Source organism: Poeciliopsis prolifica, unplaced genomic scaffold, assembly GCF_027474105.1.
Source record: "Poeciliopsis prolifica strain line A6 unplaced genomic scaffold, Auburn_PproV2 SCAFFOLD016, whole genome shotgun sequence".
NCBI classification, from domain to species: domain Eukaryota; kingdom Metazoa; phylum Chordata; class Actinopteri; order Cyprinodontiformes; family Poeciliidae; genus Poeciliopsis; species Poeciliopsis prolifica.
Genome location: NW_026562391.1, coordinates 877,965 through 900,173, shown reverse-complemented (window position 1 = coordinate 900,173; position 22,209 = coordinate 877,965). Strand labels below are relative to the sequence as shown.

General features: G+C 41.9%; 1 protein-coding gene across 2 annotated transcripts in view; it reads left to right on the top strand.

The window, feature by feature from the left end:
- The window catches only part of LOC129367270 (zinc finger protein GLIS2-like), a 29,563-nt gene extending 10,581 nt beyond the window's left edge, over window positions 1-18,982 (top strand). The window contains exons 2-7 of one of the 2 annotated variants that reach the window (XM_055041594.1): window positions 8,314-8,491; window positions 11,099-11,298; window positions 12,311-12,496; window positions 13,919-14,052; window positions 14,310-14,428; window positions 16,230-18,982. In XM_055041594.1, the coding sequence (XP_054897569.1) occupies window positions 8,326-8,491; window positions 11,099-11,298; window positions 12,311-12,496; window positions 13,919-14,052; window positions 14,310-14,428; window positions 16,230-16,915 (1,491 nt within the window). In that variant the 5' untranslated portion in view covers window positions 8,314-8,325 and the 3' untranslated portion in view covers window positions 16,916-18,982. Of the gene's footprint in view, window positions 1-8,305; window positions 8,492-11,098; window positions 11,299-12,310; window positions 12,497-13,918; window positions 14,053-14,309; window positions 14,429-16,229 lie in introns of both variants that reach the window. The other variant, XM_055041593.1, reaches the window with a different exon arrangement.
- The last annotated feature ends 3,227 nt before the right edge of the window (window positions 18,983-22,209 follow it).

Genomic DNA, 22,209 nt, shown 5'->3' with positions numbered 1-22,209 from the left:
AAGCCTTCAGAGCGAAACACAGTGGAGAGAGATTTACACTGTCAACCTGTGTATCTGGGAATTACATCCAAGCCAACATAACATAGCAATATTTGAGCTCTAGGTTTGAAACCTGGTGGGATTTTTTTGGTTTATAAGCTGTTTCTAGTTACTGTTAGCATCCTAAACCAGAAACATTTTCTTGCATTTAGACATTTGATCTACATGTGTAGAGACGGAAGCTGCAACCATTCTGAGTGTGTGAACAACTAAATGAGTGGAGAGTTGCAGAGCGTGCAAACAAATCTGTATTTCTCTTTCACCTGTAGCTCATTTTTGTATGCACTGGCAGGTAGCCATGTTGGATTTTCAGACGATGGTGCTGGTGATAAAACCACAGACTGGAATTTCAATGGAATTTCAGATTCTATCGACCTTTCTGGAGATTTCTGCTTCTAAATGATTGGACTCTAAATTGTTTTCTACAACAACTCAAGCACCGACAATAGAATATAATTTTTATTGTGAGATGAGTCACTTCTTCTATGGTTTCAGACCAAACTGTGGCTCAGAAGATGCAGGTGCTGCGCTGATCTGTTGCCAAACTGTTGATTTGCTAATCTGCTTTGGTTCCAACCCTCACCTGTGAATATGAAATATGGATCATAACAGAAAGAATGAATGAGACACAGCTAAAACGATCCTCCTCTGAATGGTGGCCATGTTTAGTCATAGAGATGAGGAGTGAGAAGCTCTGTGGGAGCTTCAAATAGAGCCACTGCGTCCCTAGTTTGAAGGGAACCAGTCAGGTGGTCTGGACATCTGCTGCTCAAAAGGAGGTTTTCCAAGCAGGCCCCTCATTAATAATACCCTGGGGATAATTCAACTGCAACTTTCCATCAATTAAAGATTGACCATCAGAGGCAATAGTTCTGAACAAGACAAATGGTAGACTGCTTCCTCCAAGTCGTGTTTGAGTCAAATGGAGACGTTCAGGTATCTTATTGTCTTGTTACCGAGTGTTGGGAGCATGGAGCCAGAAATCAGCTGAAGGATCAGGGCTTCGAACGCAGCACTGAGAGACATAGGTCAGTCAAAGAGCAAAGCTCTGTTTTTATCAGCCCTTGTTGTGGGATATGGATTATGGCGGAATGACCTTGGATACAAGCGGATAAACCGAGCTTCCTCTGTACGATGGCCAGAGATGAGATCAGAGAAAAACTCGGCTTCAAAGAGAGTCAGTAAAGGTAGTTTGGGTTTTTGATTGGAGTGAGTCCTGGACGTCGGCCCCCTTAGATGGTCTTTTCCATGCAAGACCAACTAATAAGAAGACTCATTTGAGATTATATGCTGTTTCTGAACAGAGAACATCTTGGAACACCCCAGAATGAGTGATTGGAAAGTGTTGGAGAAATTGTGATATTATTAATCAATTATTTGTTATTCTCATTGATCTTTATAATGTATCTTTAATTGATGCTTTCCTTAAAGTTAATCTCATTATAGAATTAAGAATGTTTCTTGTATTGTTGATTTACTCTGATTCCTTTCTCAGAAGGCCTCACTGACAGAGAGCAGAAACAAAATCTTCCTGCAGGTTTACCTCTTGGTGAAGAGCTCTGCTTCGGTTGAGTTGCTGGCCTCCAATAAAACCATCATTCACTACATATTTATTAATCTTTTGTGCCTGGAAGGACATTATCTAGTACAGAATGATTGTGTGTTGGTTAGTGAATAACATTTGACGCTGTAGCTGTTTGCCCCCTCCCTTTAGAGCTACAGCGTCCTTGTGATTAGGGATCCTAGAAACAATAAAATAGAGGAGCAGACAAAATGTGCTTCAGAGCGGTAGGAGATTGTAACTGAAGCACATCTCTGTCCGTTCTCCTCGCGAGTGAAAAAGAATCTAACTCTTTTGTCTTTTCTGTCTTTGTTAATGTATGTTTAACAGGTGTTAACCCTAACAGAAAGTGTCATTAGGCAGGCAAAGGAAGGATGGATGGATTGACGAACGGATGGACTCTTAACACACCAAACTGAAAAAATCCAAGACATGTAGCCAATCAGTTTTAAAATGCCTGGACTTGACAGGCACTTCTTCCATAAAACAAACAAAACCCTGGAGTCTTACTCATTCAGAAATTATATTCACTGGCTTAAAATATCTCACGCAACAAATAACACACCACTTTCCTAGTCTGTCTGCTCACTTCCAAATGTTATGCCTTGCTTGAATGATGTTTTCACTCTATTTCTCCTCACCCTGCGGTTTGAGCAGACTGTCCCCCCTTCCCATTACCGCTCATTTAGTCCTTTTGTTTGTGGCCAGTACTCTTCAAGCAGGTATCCAATTTCAAAGTCTCGTGCGGACACTTCGGACCTTTATAAATGCCCTCATTCTTCTTGCCTCTTTATGCCTTCAGATCACAGAAACACGGCTCCCTCTGTGATCCTGGCATTCGGAGGGACATTCTGAAATTCCTTAAAAGGACGTGGACTGGAAGGATCAAAGAACGTCACTTCTGAAAATCGAACATTGACTTTTTTTTAACGACTTGACGAGCTGTCGTTGATCCCAATCTCCCTCAACCCTTCTTTGCCTGGCAGATCAGGTGATCTTGACCATTTTCGTCCTGCACTTTTATAGAGTTCTAACAGAATGTATTAAGTTTCGTAATACTTGCTAAACATTACATGTGGCGCTATTTAAATTAAAGCAATAGGAAAAGTTGCAAACACACACACAATCCAAGAAACTGGAAAGGAATGAAAGAAGGGAGTTAAAAATGCACTGGAGAATAAAGTATGTGAGAGAGGCGAGGGGAGGAGGGCAGGGGGGAGAGAGGAGTGGGAGGAGCAGGGAACAGGAGAGGTATGCTCTGCTGGTGAATTGGGAGAGGAAAACCACAGGAAGGAGTCAGAGGGAGGGAAGACAAGAGAGCAGGGAGTAGAAAAAAATTACAGGGAAGGAGAGGCCAGACCAGGGCGACCGTAGAAGCAAATGTTTCTTGTGAGAGGAGGAAAGGCCGATGAGTGTGTGCGTCGTACCTGAGCTCCATTAAGTGTGACATGTCACGGATGCTTTAACTGTGTAGGAGTTCATGAGAAAAAAAACTCATGCGCTTTGCGGTATCTCAAAGCGAACCTTGCGCAAGTTTTTTAGAGTCAGCGCACCCAAACGTTTGCAGGCCTTAGAGTTTGAGAGTGCACATTCGCAGGACCAAATGCAGTAATTCTGAAGTGCAAGTTCTCCCGCGGCCACAGTCCGGGCTCTGCTCGGGATGGAAGTTGTTAGACGTGTTGCAGGTCTTTGAGGGGGGAAAAGCTGCTGGAGGTTAGAGGTTCAGGCACTGCTGAGAGTCTTTCCGGCATAGCGTGACTCTGGCTGACGTGCGTGTCTGGACGCATGTGGCGAAGGTCCGACGGCGTATGTGTGTTCCGCTGCAACCGTGCTCCCAAGCAGCAGTCCGTGTGCGAGTGTGTGCATGAGAAAAGTCAGCGAGGTTGCAGCGGAACGAGAAACCAGTGTGGTGAAGAAGTTGGCAAAGAGAGCAGCCGGGACCCTAAACACTGACTTCATTGTGGTTTCGCCTCTGCCTTATATTCTGCCGGGGGATTGTGTCAGTGATTGCGGAAGAATTTGTGGCGACAACGAGTTTCTGGGAGCCCGAGGGAGGAGGCGCGCATGTGGCTGGAAGGCTGCTGGTTCGAATCCAGCCAATATAAAAAAAAAAAAAGTAAATCAAGAACGTCGTCGCTGCCAGCTGTCATTAGCGAGCCGTGCAGCGGGACACCCAGTTGAGGTTTAGCAGCTGTGTCGCAAAAAAAAAAAAAAAAAAACTCCTCCCAAACCTATGTTCAAACGTAGGTGTCTGGCGCCATTTAGGAGGCTGAAAAACTCGTGTCCAGAAAAAACAGATGCCTGCTGAAAGTTTTCCACTCGGGGTGCAGGGTTTCAAGTAAAAGTAAAAAAAAAAAAGTTTCCAAGACAGATTTTCTGGCAAATTTTGAAGAAAAGGCAAACCAATAACAGCTCAAATTCTGACTGTGTTTCTTTGCGTTTGGATTGTTGCTCCTCTGCTTTGCCTCGTTGGTCTTATTGTGACGTTCCAGGATGGAATCTGGAATAAACATCTGAGTGTAATCTAAAGTTGGCATGACGGACTGGGCTGCATTAGTCAACAATGTGAGCAATGGTGGACTAATGAGTTTTTTTCTTCTCTCTCTCTTCAGAGCTGCGTTTTGTTGTAATTTCCCTCTTTATCTTAAAGAAAATATGCGAGCCGACGGGGGTTTAAGCGCCGGTCAACTTCCAGTGTTTGCAGAGTCGCAAAGTCGGCTTTCTTCCGAAACGGTGCCATCGTCGTAACATTTTGTCCTGAAAACGTAATATGCTCTGGAATAGGTTTAGGAGAGGAAGAACATTTTGAAATGTGAGTGCTACTTTAAACATTTGCCCCCACAAAAAGTAATGGCTGAGAATCTTTAATCTCCCCCGGGCTGATTCTTGTGTTGGTACCAGCCGCCTGCTCAGTCTCCGGCTCGCAAGAGTGTTGCAAAGTGTGTGAGAGGGAGGGAAAAATGTTGCCCTCGATAAGATAAAAACCTGGGAGAGAGATTCCTCTCGCTATGGTTACTTCTAACCCTAATGAGATTTTTTTTTGTTAGTTTTTTGAAATTTCAAGGATTCATAAATCCTGCATTTGCTCACCATTGTGGCCTGGGAGAGATTACATGGAAACTGAATGAATTCCAGTGTTCTCCAGCTTCAGATGATGTTTTTATTGATTTCATCCTGTAGGAAAATTCAGTTTAATCCAAATTATAGGTGAAGTGGCTAATGTTAAAATATGTGGGCTCTTCGTTTTGTTTTTTTGTTTTACCCCATGTCTCTCAAACTCTCAAAAAGAGTAAAAATCTCCTCTTTCGGGATATTTTGTGACTGAGTCTTATCACGCCATCCATCCACTTTCCATTTTTTCAGCCTGGTGCCGATTGGTCGAGAAGCGGATTACGTCCACGATCCATGTGTTTTCAATCCCCTGCACACTTTTAGAAACATCGGTCAGCACAACGAAAGACTGAAAAGGCAAAACTCTTGTCCTTCTCTCCAGCATACTCTCTGGAAAACTGGGTCTGGAAAAGTCTGGAATTTCTCCATGAAAGTTGCGTAGGAAGAGAGAGTGGTTCCTCTGCGGATTTGGGACGGAAGCAAATTTAAGACCCACTAAATATAAAAGGTGGTGAATATTAGGTTCCAAACAGGCCAATGTCCTTGGCCGTGTTCTTGACACTGCTACTGCAATAACAATATATTGTCGATATGTTGTTCAGCCAAAGCAATCACTGCTGGAACCGTTATGGTCACAATGTGACTTTACGACAACCAGAAGTGTTCAATAAAACCGTTTAACTAATTCAACTTGACGCCGTAAGGGTTGAATGACCTCATAGTTTAAAGTATAAAAGTTTTAAAGGGCCAGTGTCGTGCATCCGTTAATCTCCCGTAGCAACCATTCAACTGCGCAAAACGCCTGGTTGGACCGAGAGTCACCTTTGACAACGAAGCTCCAGTTTCCAAGCTTCTGCCCACTCAGCTCCTTCAGACTAGCCAGCAGCAATTAGCAGCCACCTGGTAGAACAGAGCGTCTGCTGAGCTCATTTTACGAGCTGCTTCCATTGAAACGCTGCTAAAGGGTTAATAGAGGAGCCTGTAGGTGGAAGTTTCAGAAAGAGGAGGAGTTTTTAAAGAGACAGAGACCCAATTTCACAACGTAAAAGTTACGACATCAAATTTTTTTTATGTCATATTTGACATACAGAGCAATTCTATAGCAACTGAACATAGTTACTTGATTGTGCTATAAAATACCACTATATTAGTGGAAAATACACAATACTGCCCCTTTAAAATCTGGGGAGGCTCCAGTTTCATGATGCATTTTAAGCAGGCAAAAGATTAGTGTGTGCACCGTTTGTGCAGCTCGATTGTTTTCCTTTTCGTAAAATCAAAAGCGAGTCATTTTGGGAAACAGCTTCACCACGTTGGTCTTTCCAAAGTAAAATGCACACCAAGTGCTGCTCAGTCTTACATGAAGTAACGCGCCGGGTGCATCTTCTCCATGCATGCGACTGATGGCCGCTTACAGGATGAACAGGGGAATTGTCAGCGCAGTGTCAAATCGTGGTGAACCCATCAGTGCTGTCAGCTTTTCCAGCAGCTGCTAACCATTTTTACTCCCCTGCTGGATTTTTCCACCTTACCACGTCTTCTTCCCGTTTTTGGCTTCTCCCCGCGGCGCTTTTGCTTTGAAGCTGAATCTTGAGTCACTCTGTTCGACAAGAGCGCAGCGATGAGTCAAGGATGGAGAGATCTTTTCGATAGACTCATGCCTCAGTCGCGGGGCTCAAACTTAAGAAATGAAAACACGGCTGCGAAATCTTGTCGAGCCACTTAAGGGCCGACCGCAGAAATGAAGAGCAACAGTTCAGTATCACGAAGGGAACTCGAGACAGATGTGTAATGAGCTTTGTGGCATTCACCAAGAGTATTGGTTCTTTATTTGTTCCTTGTTTTGTTCCTCTTTTGTAGTCGTTTTTGCTGTAGCTTTACTAACTTTGGATTAATGGTGTAATTCACGTGCATGTACTTTTTTTCTTTTGCATACATATGCTTCCCAGATTATTCGTCCGGGAGAGTTGAAGACATTTAGGAGCTGCAAACTGTGAACTGTTAACTTTGGTGGTTGTAATAAACACAAAATTGTCTTAGTCAGTTCATTGAGTTTACAAGTAATAATAAAGAATTTATTTTCTGTTTTTTTTGTGGGTTTTTTTTACCCAGTTTGCCGAGGCACAAACGGGCTCTGTGGTTTGGGGGGGACACCCAGGGCTCTCATGCCGCCCTGGGTGATTGCCCATGTCGCCCATATCAGAACTGTACATTCTTCATCGTAAAGAAATGACATACGTTGTTGCATATCAAGAGAGTATATTTACTTTAAACACTATGCTAAATAAATCATTTGTTCTCTGAACATCCCTGTTTGGATGCGACTGTCCCTTTTAGCACAAATCTGACACAACCAACCTCGTGATTGGCCAACATCCCTGAGTGTGAGAATGAAGTTGTTTTGATAGCTGCTCACCAGACATGTGGCTTGACCTATGAATCAGATTTTCCTCATCCTGCTGAATGAGAGACTGACCTCGGATAAAAGCTAACACTCACTCTTAAACCTTCAGATCCGGAAGGAGAAGGAGAATACCTATGGGACGTCCACATTTACACAATTAAACTCCCTTTATTTGGAAAGTTAAATGCTTTTGGAGGCCGTGTAAGTTAATTTGCCTGTGTTTTAGGGTTTCTGTGTTAACATGGCTGTCGGGCCGAGGAAGGAAGATTTAGCATCTGGTTGATTCTGAGGGACTCCGGTGGCCAGAATGTCAGAAGCAAAATCTCTGTCATCGGAGGAATGTTTATAGGATGTGGAGAAGGACGCGGGATTTGCCTCAAGAAAGTTTTGGAAGATGGTTTGACAGCTTCGAGAGGAAAACTTGGGACAATGCCAGGCTGGAGAAATGCAGACCCAACTGAGGATACTGCTGATTGGTTGAAGGAGTGCTTTGAAGATCTCCCAAATATGGCCAACATAGAGGAATGCTTATAGACTAAATAAACTCCCAAGTGGTTGAGACACCTCTCAAATGTCCTTTAGAGGACGCAGACAGTTCCTGTGGTCCCAGGCTATGTGGTACCAAAGGGTTCTGTCCTTTGACGATGGACAGATGGAGTGAGGGTTTTGCTCCATTCTGCCTATTTTAGGATCACGAGACATGGCTTATGACTAAACGAACAAAATTCCAGATACAAAAAATGCAACCGGGTTCCTACCATCGTCCTCCAGCCACTTCTTGTCGTCTTCAACATCCAGTGGTTGATCACGTGACTCGTCTGAAACCAGCTCTGACACGTCGCGGTGTCCAAATTTTTATTGAAAAAAGTTTTTCGAAATTGCCGCGTTTCCATTTGTCAAATTTATTTTTGAAACATCAAATTGGACAATTATACAGTCAATGGAAACGCAGCGACTGCTGCACATGATATGATCTGAAATCCAGACAGAAAAGTGGTGTAAAAATGTTCTTCACGTGGAAGTTGACACACGTGTGACACAGACGTGGAGGAAAACGAGGCCTCAACTGTTAAAATATCAAAACAAGATCCGAACACCACCGTGTGGTTTACGCCTCGGCTGAAAGGATTTAATTACCTCTGTTTTGTGCTGAGTGCTTTGTAAAACGCGCCCCTGTTTCTCCGTCTCAGGGAACCAGACTTCAGCAGCCATGCTTTCCCTGGACGAGCCGCTGGACCTGAAGCTTCACTCTGGACGGCCGGGCGGTCCTGTGAAGTTTGGGAAGAGGTCCTGCCCCTCATCGATGTGCGCTCCCATCCACGCCTCGCGGCCACGCCTGCAGTGCACCACCTTCCCGTCGCCCCCTTCCTCACCAGGTAACCAGCTGGGGCGACCGAAGCCCTACAAGCTCAGTTAATGCACAGACCGGGTCAAGCCGGGCGCCCGCGTGGCATTGATGATGCCTGGTGTCAGCAGTGAATCTTTAACAACACCGATCCTCTGTTCTCACTTCTTCTCCGGTAACCTAATATTGTAAATCCAATAGAAGTTTGCTCCCCTCTGTCCTCACACAGAGGCGGTTTGTCAGCAGATTTGGACGCGTCGGCTCTAACGAGCTGAGCGTGACACCGACATGAGGCGACCCAAAGAAGACTGCGGCTGACGCGGACAGAATCATATGTTTGCCTCCAAACCCGGCTTCCCACTGGGTGCTGAGGCACGTCCAGGTTACACCTGGGGCGGAGGTGGAGACCGGATCGGGGAACGGTTCTTGTTAAGTCGGAAAGAAAAGTGGTTTTCAAACTGATTAGGAAGGAGTGGAAAAACCTGATCAAATTGCAGCTGTGACACGTGAACACAATGTAAGGCTAAAATGAAAAAAAAAAAAAGATTAGTGTAGATATTTCTAGAAGTATTTTATGTGGAATTAATCCTTATTAAATAAGGATGTAGGGTCATATTTTGGATTAACGTTAATATTCTTACTGATACATAACATCAGTTTGTTCAGCATTATTCAATTTATTTAAACATTGTAATGAATTTGATGGATATGGAGGAAGCTTTATTGATATCCATAAAATATGAATATGTTTAATATGATAATATGTGGATATTTTCTCTTACCTAGTGTTCAAAATTGGAAAAACAAAGGCAGCGTGATATTCAAGTATGGCAGACAATATCCAATACATTTAGCAAGAGATACTTTGCTTTTCACCTTCTTCTTTAAATTCTGCTATATTTAAACGGTTTATTCGTTTACTTTTGCGAACAAAAAATGCCGCAGGACTACGCGGCTCCACATTGCGGTCAGGTGCTTCTTGTTTGCTTAAGTAAGTCCCCACATGTGCATACAAGCTGTTTGTGCTCCGGTCAAAAACAGATGGAACCATTAATAGTCAAAAAAAAAAGAAAAAAGAAAAGAAGAAGAAAAAGGAACTCCTTCCAATCACCAAAAGAAATATGTGTGGAATCAAGAATTAAGGAACTTTTATGAAAGTAATTTTTCTCCCACCCCCCCATAGGGGGCGATATCTCAACAACACAAAAGGAAAAACAAATACATGTTAATGTGATTTTAAAGCACTAAATTCAAACATGTCTACTATCTGAAGATGGATCAAAACCCTGAGCTTATGAGAATCTAAGTGACTCAAGGCAACTTCAGAGACCAAACATTTAAGCATTAACCCTACTGACAAGCCCTGAATCACTTTGGACTTCAATGCCTGTTGATGCATATTCTACACAAACCAAGGATCAAACTAAAAACTTTTTCCTGATATCTAGCGATTGAGGTTATGCTAAATTATGACTTGCTTCGCAAATGGTAAATAGTGGTGGTTACCGTTATTGTTATTGAAAAGTTCATTAATTTCAGTAACTAAATTCACTAAGTGAAACACTTCATACAGGTTATGCATGTTTTGGTTAATTCTAAAGATTTTCTGGCTGCAGCTAATTAAAAACATGTCACTTTTGATAAGAATTTTACATCAGACCAATAAAAAACACAATCAAGTTAATATAGAAATGTGGGCTTAAGGAATATTGTGTTTAATACCTGCTTGAAGGTTATTTTCAAAGTCCTTCAGTCTGTTTAAAGGCATATTTGTAATTCACTGAATGACTGCGTTAGCCATGTGGGGAGTTGCCCAGGGCAGCATCAGAAATGGGGGTTACACAAACTCCAGATAAAATCATAGAAATGATCTGTCAGGTTTATCATGAAGAAATCTTCTATTCCTTTTTTTGTATGTGCAATCTATGGAGATATGGCGCCCCCAAGTGTTCAATATGCATATTCTATGTGCTGCATTCTGGTGCATTTTATTATTCACAACAATATCAGATTGTTCTATTTATTCACTAGAATTAACTGCTACATTCAATTGAACAATTACTACTTAATTTAGTAGAGATTAATCTACATAATCAACAACCAAAAACACATTATTTTTATAACTGGAATTGAATTCAGGCAGTCAGGAATTGAAGACTTTTAAGACTTCTGATACTGAATCTCGCCACAAATGAAACACAAAGATTACAAAGACAATGCATTTTTTTCCTGGCGTGTAAAATTGTCTGAAAATATTCTTTGTCATCGTTCACTTCGGCTCGATGGGATATTGATTGCCTGGAATTATTAATACATTTAAAGTCAAACAGAAGTGCTGCTGCATGAATAAATCTGCTAACGCAGTTACAGGTTGGGGGACAAAAATCTGAAAAGTTTAAACAAATTCTCTCTAACTAATCTAACTAGTCAAAGTCAGCTGAGGTGAGAAAGAAAAACGACAAAGAAAACAAAAACAGAATTTAAGGCTTAAACACTTAAAAGTTAAAGGTCAATTAAAGCCCCTGCTGGAGCCACTTAGTGGAAATGTGATTATAAAGCCCCACACACACCGCTGTGTAGTCCGCCATGAAAAATGAGGAGTTGCCATCTTTTTCAACCTCCAAACTTTCTGATCCAGATTCCCAGTCTTGTCAGGAGCGACCCGGCTGCTGCTTCACCCCTCCAGCCATGGACCTCAGCATGTCCCCGTCTTCTCAGCGGGCCCTCTCCCTGTCTCCGTCTCCGTCGTCCCCCTCGTCCCCATGCCCTCCCTCGCCCCTGGAGTCCCCTCGCAGCAGCAGCAGCAGCAGCAGTCCGCAGCCTCACCTCTTCTCTCGGGTAAGAGTTGCTGGTTGCACAATGACACACAGTGAGGTGCACAGTCACATCAGATGGCTGCGGCAGCACTGAATGTCTATTTAGCTTGAAGCCATTTTGACTGCTGACTTTAAAGCTGCAGTATGTAACTCAGTATTTCCCAAAGATTTTCTGGGTCCCCCTATGGATTACAATAAGAAATACCTCCAAAAAGAAAAAAAAACAATCATGACAATCTTCAGATCCACTCCAGAAAACTTGAGCACAAATCCACTTGACTTGTGTCACAGTAACCCCCCTGACTTCTTCTTCTGAATTGGGAAATATGCAATTAAATTTGTCTGATTCCAGCTATTCAGAGATCGGGGGTGAATCAAATTGTAGGCGTGTTTCAAAAATTAATTATAAAACATGCATTTTTTATAGTCAACTAAATCTTAAACATTCATTAAACATTAAACTTTAAGCTGACAACTTTAAGAGGTTTTTTTTCCAAAGTTTCCGTTTTCTCTTTTCTGAGTCTGACCAGTCTCGATCACTCCATAAAAACAATCCTTCTTTTTCTTTTTAAGATATTAATTGGTATTAATTGATGATCCAACACTGGATGTTTTCAACATCAAAACAATTCTTGGTGTTGTCAGACATCAGGTCTAACAGCAGGGGGCAGTAGATGCCACAAAAAAAAAAAAAGTGTTTTTTTTTTTTTTCTATAAAAATACATTTGTTCCATATTAGCAAAAAGAAAGCAATGAATTTTTCCAGTTTTTCTTTAGGTTTTTGTTGTTCGGCTGTAACATTTTGGATTTAAAAAAAAAAAAGAAGAAGAAAAAAGTTACTACTGAATTCAACCGATTCTTAACAGTGCTCGGAGGTATTCAGGAATTTTTAAATCATCTTAAAAGTATTAAAGGACAGGTCAAAGCTAGAAGCTTTCCCTCCGTCCATAGAATGACTCAGTTTCAGTGTGATGTGATGGCCGTTTGCGTGAACTTTCAAACCCCTCTCTCTGTGTGGCCTTCTCCTCCGGCAGGAAGCGTCTTGGCATCACGGTGTTGAAGGCGGAGCCTCCCAGCCCGGATTTCCATTCTATTTCCCCATGAGGAGCCTGCAGAGGGGCTACAGCTTCTCCTCCTCTGTGTTTGTCGGCCAGCACAGAGAGAAAGCCGTTTCCCCCGAGCCCTCACAGGATGGTCAGCTGGCCTGTCGGTGGAAGAAGGTAAAACTCCTGCTCAGTTTGACACACTGTGCAAAGTTGTCTTTCGATATTTAACCATGATAAAGAAACGGTCATCTCTGATACAATTGATGTTTATATGGGGGGGAAAAAACTGCAGCTGCAACTCTGGGCACTAAGTGGAGGTATACGCAAATAATAATAATAATATAAATATGAAATAGTCAAATAAATAGAAAAAGAAAAGACGGAGTACTAAACACTAAATAGAAATCAATGCTGAGCTGCAAGTTATGCTGTATTATATGGCATTCCTGATAATTGCTCTTCAGTTCATGAAATGCTAAAAAGCACATGGTGAAATGAGATGGCAGTAAATGCGAAAAAAATCGAATCAAATATTTGATATCAATAAAATTGGAGGAATAAAACAGTGGATATCGAAAAATGTGGTAGAAAAATTAGGAGCCAATTTGAATAGAAAGGCCTAGAAATGATTATGCGTGGATAATAATATATAAATGTTACTGTGTTTGTGTTTTGATTTAAAATGTGAGTTATTGAGATTACACACTGAGATAAAATCCAGCAGATACAGAGCAAACATATAGTTAAAACAATTTCTGGTACTTTCATATGTCTTGAAGAAGAGAGCTGATCTCCAGGGTTCTTTAATGAAAAACCATTGTTGGTTGAGAAAACGCTAGATGCCCAGAACCAGAGCCAAAAATGGAGAAATAGCTGTCATGGTGTGTGTTGGTACACTGGGGACTAGGAAATGAAGTCTAATGTAGAAAAATAACAAGACACAAGAAATAAACAAACTAGAATCACTAGATAGGACAGAAATAAAGTGAAACAGAAACCAGGCTGATCCAATCAAAAGAACCTGATTTCTTCTGTATTCTCTAACAAATACTAAAGAGACAAACCCAAAACAACTCCGACAATCGCATTGGAGCAGGAACAAACTTCCAGAAAACTGCAAACACACTGACACGCTGACTTCCTTTAAATCAGCGTCACCTGTTTAGAGTTGACTTTGTTAAGCAGTAAGTGGAACGTTAACCAAAATATCTGACATACAGTATGCTTTCTTTATGATTCTTATGATGGCAGTTTGTTGCTTGTTTAATGAGTAACTACATTTTATATTTCTGTGGCGTAAAGCACTTTGAACTCCCTTGCTGCTGAAATGTGCTCTACTGATACTGAAACGACTTCAGCCAGTCCTCAAGGGACGCTGTCCTGAAGTTTTTAGATGTGCCACTGGTACAAAACACCGGGATGAAATGGCTAAATTACCTCCTCCTTGCGTAGATCAGTTCTCCAGCAGAGGCGGGTCACCGGCCCTCGAGGACTGGAGTTTGACACCCCTGACTGCACCGATCAGTTATTGTCACAGAATGACTTGTACAACATCCCTCACTGATTTCTGTCCTCTCCCGTCTCTCCCCTCTCAAGTGTCACCTGCTTTTCGACTCACTCCAGGAGCTGGTAGATCACATTAACGACTTCCACGTCAAGCCTGAGAAAGACTCTGGGTACTGCTGCCAGTGGGAAGGCTGCGCTCGCAACGGGAGAGGCTTCAACGCCAGGTACGGCGCACAAGCACAGGGTCAAAGGGTCAAAGGGTCGAGGGGTTCATACCTGATGTCCTGCCGGAAACAGGACATTTTGGGTTAATGACCTTTTAGAGAGAAAGAAGAACGTTTGAGAGAATTTGAATAAACAATCCGACAGGCTTCCATCAAAGGTCATCAAAGAGCAATTCTTTGAGCCAAGTCTTTTTGGGTGATGCACACACCCAAAGCACACGTATGATGGTTGTAAGTTGATGTTGTTTGCGCTGCAGGTACAAAATGCTGATTCACATCCGCACCCACACCAACGAGAAGCCGCACCACTGTCCCACCTGCAACAAGAGCTTCTCACGTCTGGAGAACCTGAAGATTCATACCCGCTCCCACACAGGTGATCCAGCATCCACCCGAAAATCGAAACAGATTGAATATGAAATGTGAAAGATTATTCCAAATTAACATGATATAGTATTTCAAAAGTATTGGATTGCTTGCCTTTATCCATACATGCACTGTAAAGACATTTCATGATGGCTTTTGACCGTCCCTTAGTGTCGACGGCAATGGAAAGGATGTCTACAGGATTTAGAAGAGTCTTTCTAGAAATGTTCTACCATTCTTTCAGAAGTGCATTTGTGAGGTCAGACACTGATGTTGGACCAAAAAGATCTGGCCTTGCTCCAATTCATGCTAAACGTGCCTCACCCAATCGAGATCTGGTTGCAGGCCTGTCTTACTCTCATGCATGTCTTGTTGGGTCTTTCTTTGTGAACCGGTGAGCATTAAGTTGGAACAGGAAGGGACTGCGTTCGACCTGCTGCATTCAGTGTGAACATGTGACGCATGTCAAAAATTGTCCACTTTGAAGTCAAGCATCAACATCATCTGAGTAAAAGTGACATGCCTTCCCCATGACTTTTTTTTTTCTGCTCCCAGTTTCTTAGTACAGTAGCGGAACAACTAAGAAAGTGTTTTGGTTTTATGTACTGGGAGAAAGAGAATGTTGTAATCGGACGCCTGTGTGTCTGAATTCCCCAGGAAATTCAGAGGTGTTAGTTTGGTGAGCTGGACACTGACAAGGGTCACAATCAGCACTCTTTTTATCTCACAAGAGCCCAGCATGGCAGGATACTGACTACAGGCCACTATGTCCAGCATCGGTCGCATTGGACACACTGGACACGGGTTAAATGCTCAAAACATGTCCTTCTTGACATGCCCTAATCATGCGTCCACAAAGCCTTTGTCATTACATTGACTGTAATGCTCAGCATTGCATTAGATTGTCATTGAAATACACTGTTTTTGTTCTTTTGTGAACAACAATAATATCAACAATAATATTGACAGTGGTACATTTTCTTGGAACCTGTCATCCGTTTTAATTTCTTAGAAGCAGGGAATTCCAGGAGTTTGTGTAGGTAAATATATTAAGTATGCATGGATGTATTGTGTGTATTATACATAAAACTCTTTACCTTATTCATCGCCGTCGGTGAGTTATAAAAGTATGTGTAATTAGGTGGAGAACTGATGAAGCAATGCTGATGTCAAAGGCTGTTTCTGGATAATAAGATTCCTCTAACAGTCTTCAGTCTGGCACCAGGGAGACCAGCAAGAGAACAAGGACTGGGAGGGAAGAACCCAAAGATCTTCCACATTGAAGATGAAAGATCTTCTGTATGGTACTTCTTCTGTGCTGCATCTTCTGTTTGCACTTGGACCTGCAAACAACAACAAAAAATGCAGAAACATAAGGAAACAAAATTTATGACTAAATTGGCCTGCAACCAGTTTCATTTTCTTCATTTTTGACGTGTGCCCTTCATTGTGGCAAAAGGTTTTTTTTTATGATTAGACTTGTAGAGTGCACTGCTATAGGTTGAGCTGTGAATCTTTGCCGCTCCTCCAGAGTTAACATAAGTTTGCTTCTCTCATTATTCAGTTTATTAGCTTTGTAAAATGTTCAAAGCTTTGCATACTGTTATAGAAGCGAACCCTAATTTAAGCTTCTCCACAACTGTGTGGTTAATTTCTTGCTGTTCATCATGGTGTCTGTTTATTAATGTTCTTGAGCAAATCCGAGATTTCCCCCCAGGGTTTTGTAAGCCTGGCGGGTCACCAGACTTTACTTACAAAGATTTACAACCTTCAGGCAGCCTTCTCACATCTATTTCTCTTCTCTCTTCTAGGCGAGAAGCCCTACATTTGTCCATACGAAGGCTGCAACAAACGCTACTCCAACTCGAGCGACCGCTTCAAGCACACACGCACCCATTACGTGGACAAGCCTTACTGCTGCAAGATGGCGGGCTGTTTGAAACGCTACACGGATCCCAGCTCACTGCGGAAGCACATCAAGGCTCACGGCCACTTTGTCGCCCAGGAGTCGGGTCCTGCTCCCAGGCTGCGGACTGGAATGGGGCTGGGGTTCTCTGGGCACCAAAACTCCGCCGAGCTGTCCTCTGCAGGCGGGCGCCACGTCATCCTTCCAGGAGCGGCAGCGGCTCTTCTCGGCGGCCTTGGGACGTCCTTACCCCTCTCTGCTCTCTGCCACACCAGGGGCTTGGATCACCACGGAGCACCCATCTTCTCCATGAGTGGAGGCGGCCGCTGTGGGATCAGTCCACTCGGCCTTTCCGATTCTGCGCTGTTGCACCTCCGGCTCTCTGCCGCGTCTATGCTGGGGCTGGGAGCTCTGGGAGGTCTGGGTCAGATGACAGGAAAGAAGTTAGAGGGAGACAATGAAAACGAGGGGAAAAAGGAGGGCGAGGCTCTTAACCTGTCTGTCGGAGTGGGACCCAGACCAGGGGATTCTTTGTCTTGGGTGATTGTTCCCTCAAACACGTTTTTTCTAAAGCCCACAGCTGTTAGTTAAGCTGTGAGAGCCACCATGAACACTGCAGCTTTGGAGGAGCATTGTGGAGAATTTCATCAGATTTTAAAGGAACCAAACGACATGTGGCATGGCTTGATTGCACCGTTAGATCATCTGTTTGTTTTGGTTGAACTTACTCATAGGCGGTACAGTGCAAACATTTCAGACATGTCTGGACAAGAATGTTTTCAAAAATAAAAGCGGGAGTTGTCTTTGAGTTTCAAAGCAGCATCAATTCCCAAAAGTACACTTGCACATGGCTTTTAAAGGGGCAGTATTATATGTTTTTCATGCAAATAATGCCATTTTATAACACAATCAAGTAACTGTATAAACTTCAGTTATTACAAATATCAATTATGACTTGAAAGAAATTGGACTTTGTAATTTCTCACCTTGAAATTGGATCTCTGCTTATAAAAAAACAATTCTGTATATATCTTGAAAACATTCTAATTAGATTTTTTTTCTGAACCTGTCTATAATATTTGCACAGAACCGCTTATCCCTTCCCTTTACTTGATTTTCTTATGATTTACAGTCTTTCCAGTTGACTTTTGCCTGACAAATCGTCTGCGTCTTTGCACTTACGAAACTGTGGCATAACACTTGCAATATGGTTACAGTACGAAATTTATCTATCTGGGAGTAAAATCAAAAACACACTGCGTGATGAAAATGTACTTTTGCAGCATCGGTTACTTCAGTTAATTGATTATTTTGTCGTTGGAATTGAGCGGATTTGAATTGCAGTAACATGCAGACCACTCAGAGCATCTGAACAAAAGACACGCCCACTTTTGTTTTGTTGAAAACCAGTGCAGTGACACCTTTACAACTTTTGTAAATCGAAATTTTCCATGTGCTACAGAACACCTGTACCGTGATAACAAGGTGTCTTTGGTTTCTGTGTCGAACAAAAGCAGCTGTGTGTGAAAAGCTCACCTCAGGAGCTAATCTGGGAACTAATTAGCCCTCTGGACGAGTCCCGACGGGTCTAATTAAATATATAACTTATATATAACTAGATGCTCGACCGACCTATCAGTACTCCTACTGTGGATCTCACCTGCATCGTCGCTTAGTTTCTCTTACAGCTCTGAATCGAATTGGCACATTTTCATGACGACAGTGCATGATGGCGAGTCAGAAACGCATCATCATACAGACGACATTGTGATGTTTTTTTTCCTTTTCTTTTCTTTTTCAGATCACAATAGGAAAAATAAAATAATTTGACGCAACTGAATGTAGGGTTACGGTTAACTCCTGTATTTGGGGATAGCTTTTTGTTTGTTTGTTTGTTTGTTTGTTTTTAACGGTAGCTTATTTGTCGCTGCATTCAAAGACAACGATCTTGGCAGGATCAGCCCAGCATCTTTTCAACGACAGACTGATCATCGAGAAAGACAAAGGTGTGTGTGAGCGAATGCACATCTGCTTCAAGTGACTGTTAACATGAAGAACAGCAGATTCTGAGATACTGAACGACATCTTGAATATTCTCAGAGTGTAACAAAAAAAAAAAGAAGAAGAAAACATCCACAACCACATTAAAACCCATCTGCATGTTAGGAATTTTGATGTTTTTCTTAAACCAGCACACACTGCCAGTGTGCCCAATGTTGTACTGCTAATATTATCGCAATTATTTACTTGTCTGTTGCTGTGTGAAATAGGTACATTTTATTATTGTTTTCCTTTTTTGTTGTTGTTGTTCAAATGTAGGGAATAATTTGAGGCACCAGTTACGATTTATGCATTGCCAAAGATGCTAAAAGGATGAAAGAAACGTTTCTTTTTCTTAAAAAGCATTAAAATAATAGAACAGTTCGACAATGGCCACGGGCGGCCAGTACCTGCGCTCATTTATCCTGTTTGCACATGATTTTACGGTAATCAGTATATCAAACGTTTTCCAAGTGCCTTGTGTTCCATCTGAATTATATAAACCTTTTTTTTTTTTAATCTGACAGCAGATGTTATCAAGACATCAGGGCCCTTTGCAACACTTTTCATCGACAACAAATGTTTTGATGATCTGTCAATAAAAAGATGGAAAGAAAATCAAAATGGTCTGTCTCCCACTTTATTTATTTATTTATTTATTTTTGTCACTCTGATATCATCTGAGTTCCTCGTGGATTTTCGGAGACGATTTCAGGCGTAGCCCTCAAGTTTTTTTGTCGTCCAGCCTGTGCGTCTGCAAGGATTCGGCGTCGTGGGAGAGCAGAAACGATCGTTTTAGAAACCGGATGCCAGAGTGGATTTGTTTCAAAACGTCACAAAATTCTGGTTTTTCCGTCCTTTTTTTTTTTTTTTTTTTTTTTTTTTTGGCAGCGTTACAGCGCCACCCATTGGCCCGGCATACTTTGTGCGTCGCCCTTTTCTAAACATGCAGTGAATAAATCAATTTTCAGCCAGTTTTTTGTACCAGAGTTAAGAATAAACACGCTTTCATTAAGGCTATATATTTATATATCAATTGACATCTGTGACTGTATACAAAGCAGACCAGCAATACTGCCGTTAGCAATATTTGCTTATTGCGAGGGAATAAGCAAATATTCCCTTGCAAATAAGAAAACTTTTTTCCCCATTCCCCCTAGTTGCCTCCGTATCCAACAGAAATGTTTCAAAAACATAAATAAATCAGCAAATTTACCAAGACTTGACAAGACAGCCAAGAGGTTCATAGTAGGATGTTAGGAGCTTCAAGGACTTGGGAGGGAGAACCTGTTCACAAGACAGCTACCAGTCACACACTTGATGTGCTCTGCAAATATGAATGAAGAATATCTCCAGCGTCCAGGAGCAAAAAGCTGATGGAGACGTGCCTGAAAATTTGCACCTAAGCAACGTTTTGGTCCGGAGGAGCTGAAAACAGAACAAAGTAGCGGGCCTCTGTTTAGTGACTTCATCCTGGACGCCTTTATGTAAAAATCTGTTCAAAGGACAATAGCGTTTGAGGTGGGAATAAAATGTGAAGAATTTCGACAAGCGCAGCCTTGTCTGAGTGGGAGAGTGTCTGTACTCGATTCGGATCATCTGCAGGTCGTACTTTTTCAGGGCACTGTTCTTCTTGTTGCTACATTTTTTGTGCTACTGACACAGAAGCAGAAATGTTTCGTTTTGGATCGGTGCTCCACATTCCCTGGTTTTAACATGGCATCAAAGGATATTTCATAATCCTTTCGTCAACCCGACGTCCAGATCATAAAGCGTAAATGATCCAGTCAGGGAAACATTCTCATCAAATGGATTTTTAACCTTAAGGGAAAACTTTAGAGGCTCCATCATTTACTGTTACAAATCAACTCATGTCGTTTCATTCGCTGACTTGCGTTCTCTCGGCGTCGCTCCTCTCAGGTGTCGAATGCGTTTCGATGGAACAAGAGAGGCTTCGACGCCAGACGCTTTGTACTCACACACAATGAAAAGCGAAAACAGTGAAGCTCTTCAGACCGGCTGTGGCCCAATAACTTCACCCTCTTTGGATCTTCAAAAGTAAAGACTTTCTCTTTTATTTAAGCACGTTGTCAGGGCGTATCACAATAACATCCTTTTCTATTAGCATGAAGTGCATTTTATGGTGGTTGACTTTATGCTGGTTGACTTTATGCTGGTTCACTTTTGCACTTGCACCGCCAAGAAACCGCACAGCTGTCTTACGTGCAACACGAGCTTTTTAGGTCTGAAGATTCATGTTACTGCAGAGCTCTGGGAAATACTTTTCTGAGAAAGACAAAAGCTCTTTCCGTGAAACGGCGATGAGTAAAGCCCATTCTTCAGTCACTGACTGCATTTCCATTGACAATACGACTGCACAAACTGAAATTACGAAAACAAATGTACCTCATGCCAATTTCTTTTTTAAAAAACATGTTTTTAGGCTATGATGAGGTGTTTTTTTTCTGCTGTACATTAAAATAGATTTATTTAGCAAAACTGAGAGGGGCCTCCAAATCCGAAGCCACGGTCCAGAGCCGGAAAAGGGTAGAGCAACTTCTGACCCAAGTGGAGGAGTTCAAGCATCTCTGGATCTTGTTCACGAATGAGGGAAGAAGTGAGCGGAAGATCGACAGGCGGGTTGGCGCTGCACCGGTTACTCCCTCTGTCATTTCTCCTTTCAGTTCTGCATGTTTTCTTTGCAGTCTGTGTTTTGCTTTCGCGTTCTAATTTATTATTTCTGCTTGCTCGGTTATGTGAGTCTTGGAATTATTTGCCGTCATTACTACTTGTTTATTTTTAGGCTTCCTCCTGGTTCCATCTTTGTCTTCACGTCCTACTGCTGCATCTCATTCTCCCACTAGACACTTCGCTTTTTAACTCTGTAAATATTAAGTGACAAACGCAAACTCAGCTGCATGTACAGGGAATAATACCACTGATGCGTTTCCACCCAGATAGAGTAAATATTAGTTATTTAGTGGTTCAGAGGGCGTAACATATGCAAGTGCTGACGCTCAACCAGACCCAATACCTGTTTCGATGTTTTCCTATCTCTTTGATCGCTCAGTGAAGTCACACTGCACACAGATAAGAATCACGAAAGAAAGAAATATTAATTTATTTCAACGACTTTTCTCTGCCTGGGGAACAATGTATGAGACCTGAGAAGGTGCAAAATCAGATAAACAGGCTGAACATGATAAACTAGTTCAGGTGGAAATGTGTGAGAAGTCTAATTCTGTTCAGCGTGGCAGCTTGATCCTGCTGGAAAGCCTGAGCAACATATTTATGATCATGGTGATGACGTAGCATTCAGTTTTACTGAGCTGGCCAAACATTTCCCATGGTTCAGATCTGCAGGACAAAGTCAATAGAAGTGTGATCTGTAATTACTGAGCTGCACACTGTAACTGCATTTAATCATATTTCTGATTTCTTGGTACTTATTTATGCTGTTATGAAACGGTAGAAAAATAAAAATGGTAAAATTAACATTTCCAACGAGTTTCTTTTAAAGTTACCATCAATACAATAAATCTCAACATTTTGACACTTCCTTTTTCTGAAAGGATTTGAAGTGAGCAGACTGAAATCTTATCTAAGAATTATTTTGTGCAAAAAAATTTAACAAAGATGTTTTGCATCGCCCATCGACCTAACCCAACCTCTGCAAGAAAGTATAAATGGTGGGTGAACTTTAAGTTTGCAGGCAATTGTAGATGTAAATATACAATTTTAGTTAATATTCGAATGTAAGTAAGTTTAACTCTATTAGCACTAATCTATGGGGCCAAACTATTGAAACAATCAAGTACTTTACTTGGTAAAGTGCTCTCCAATTA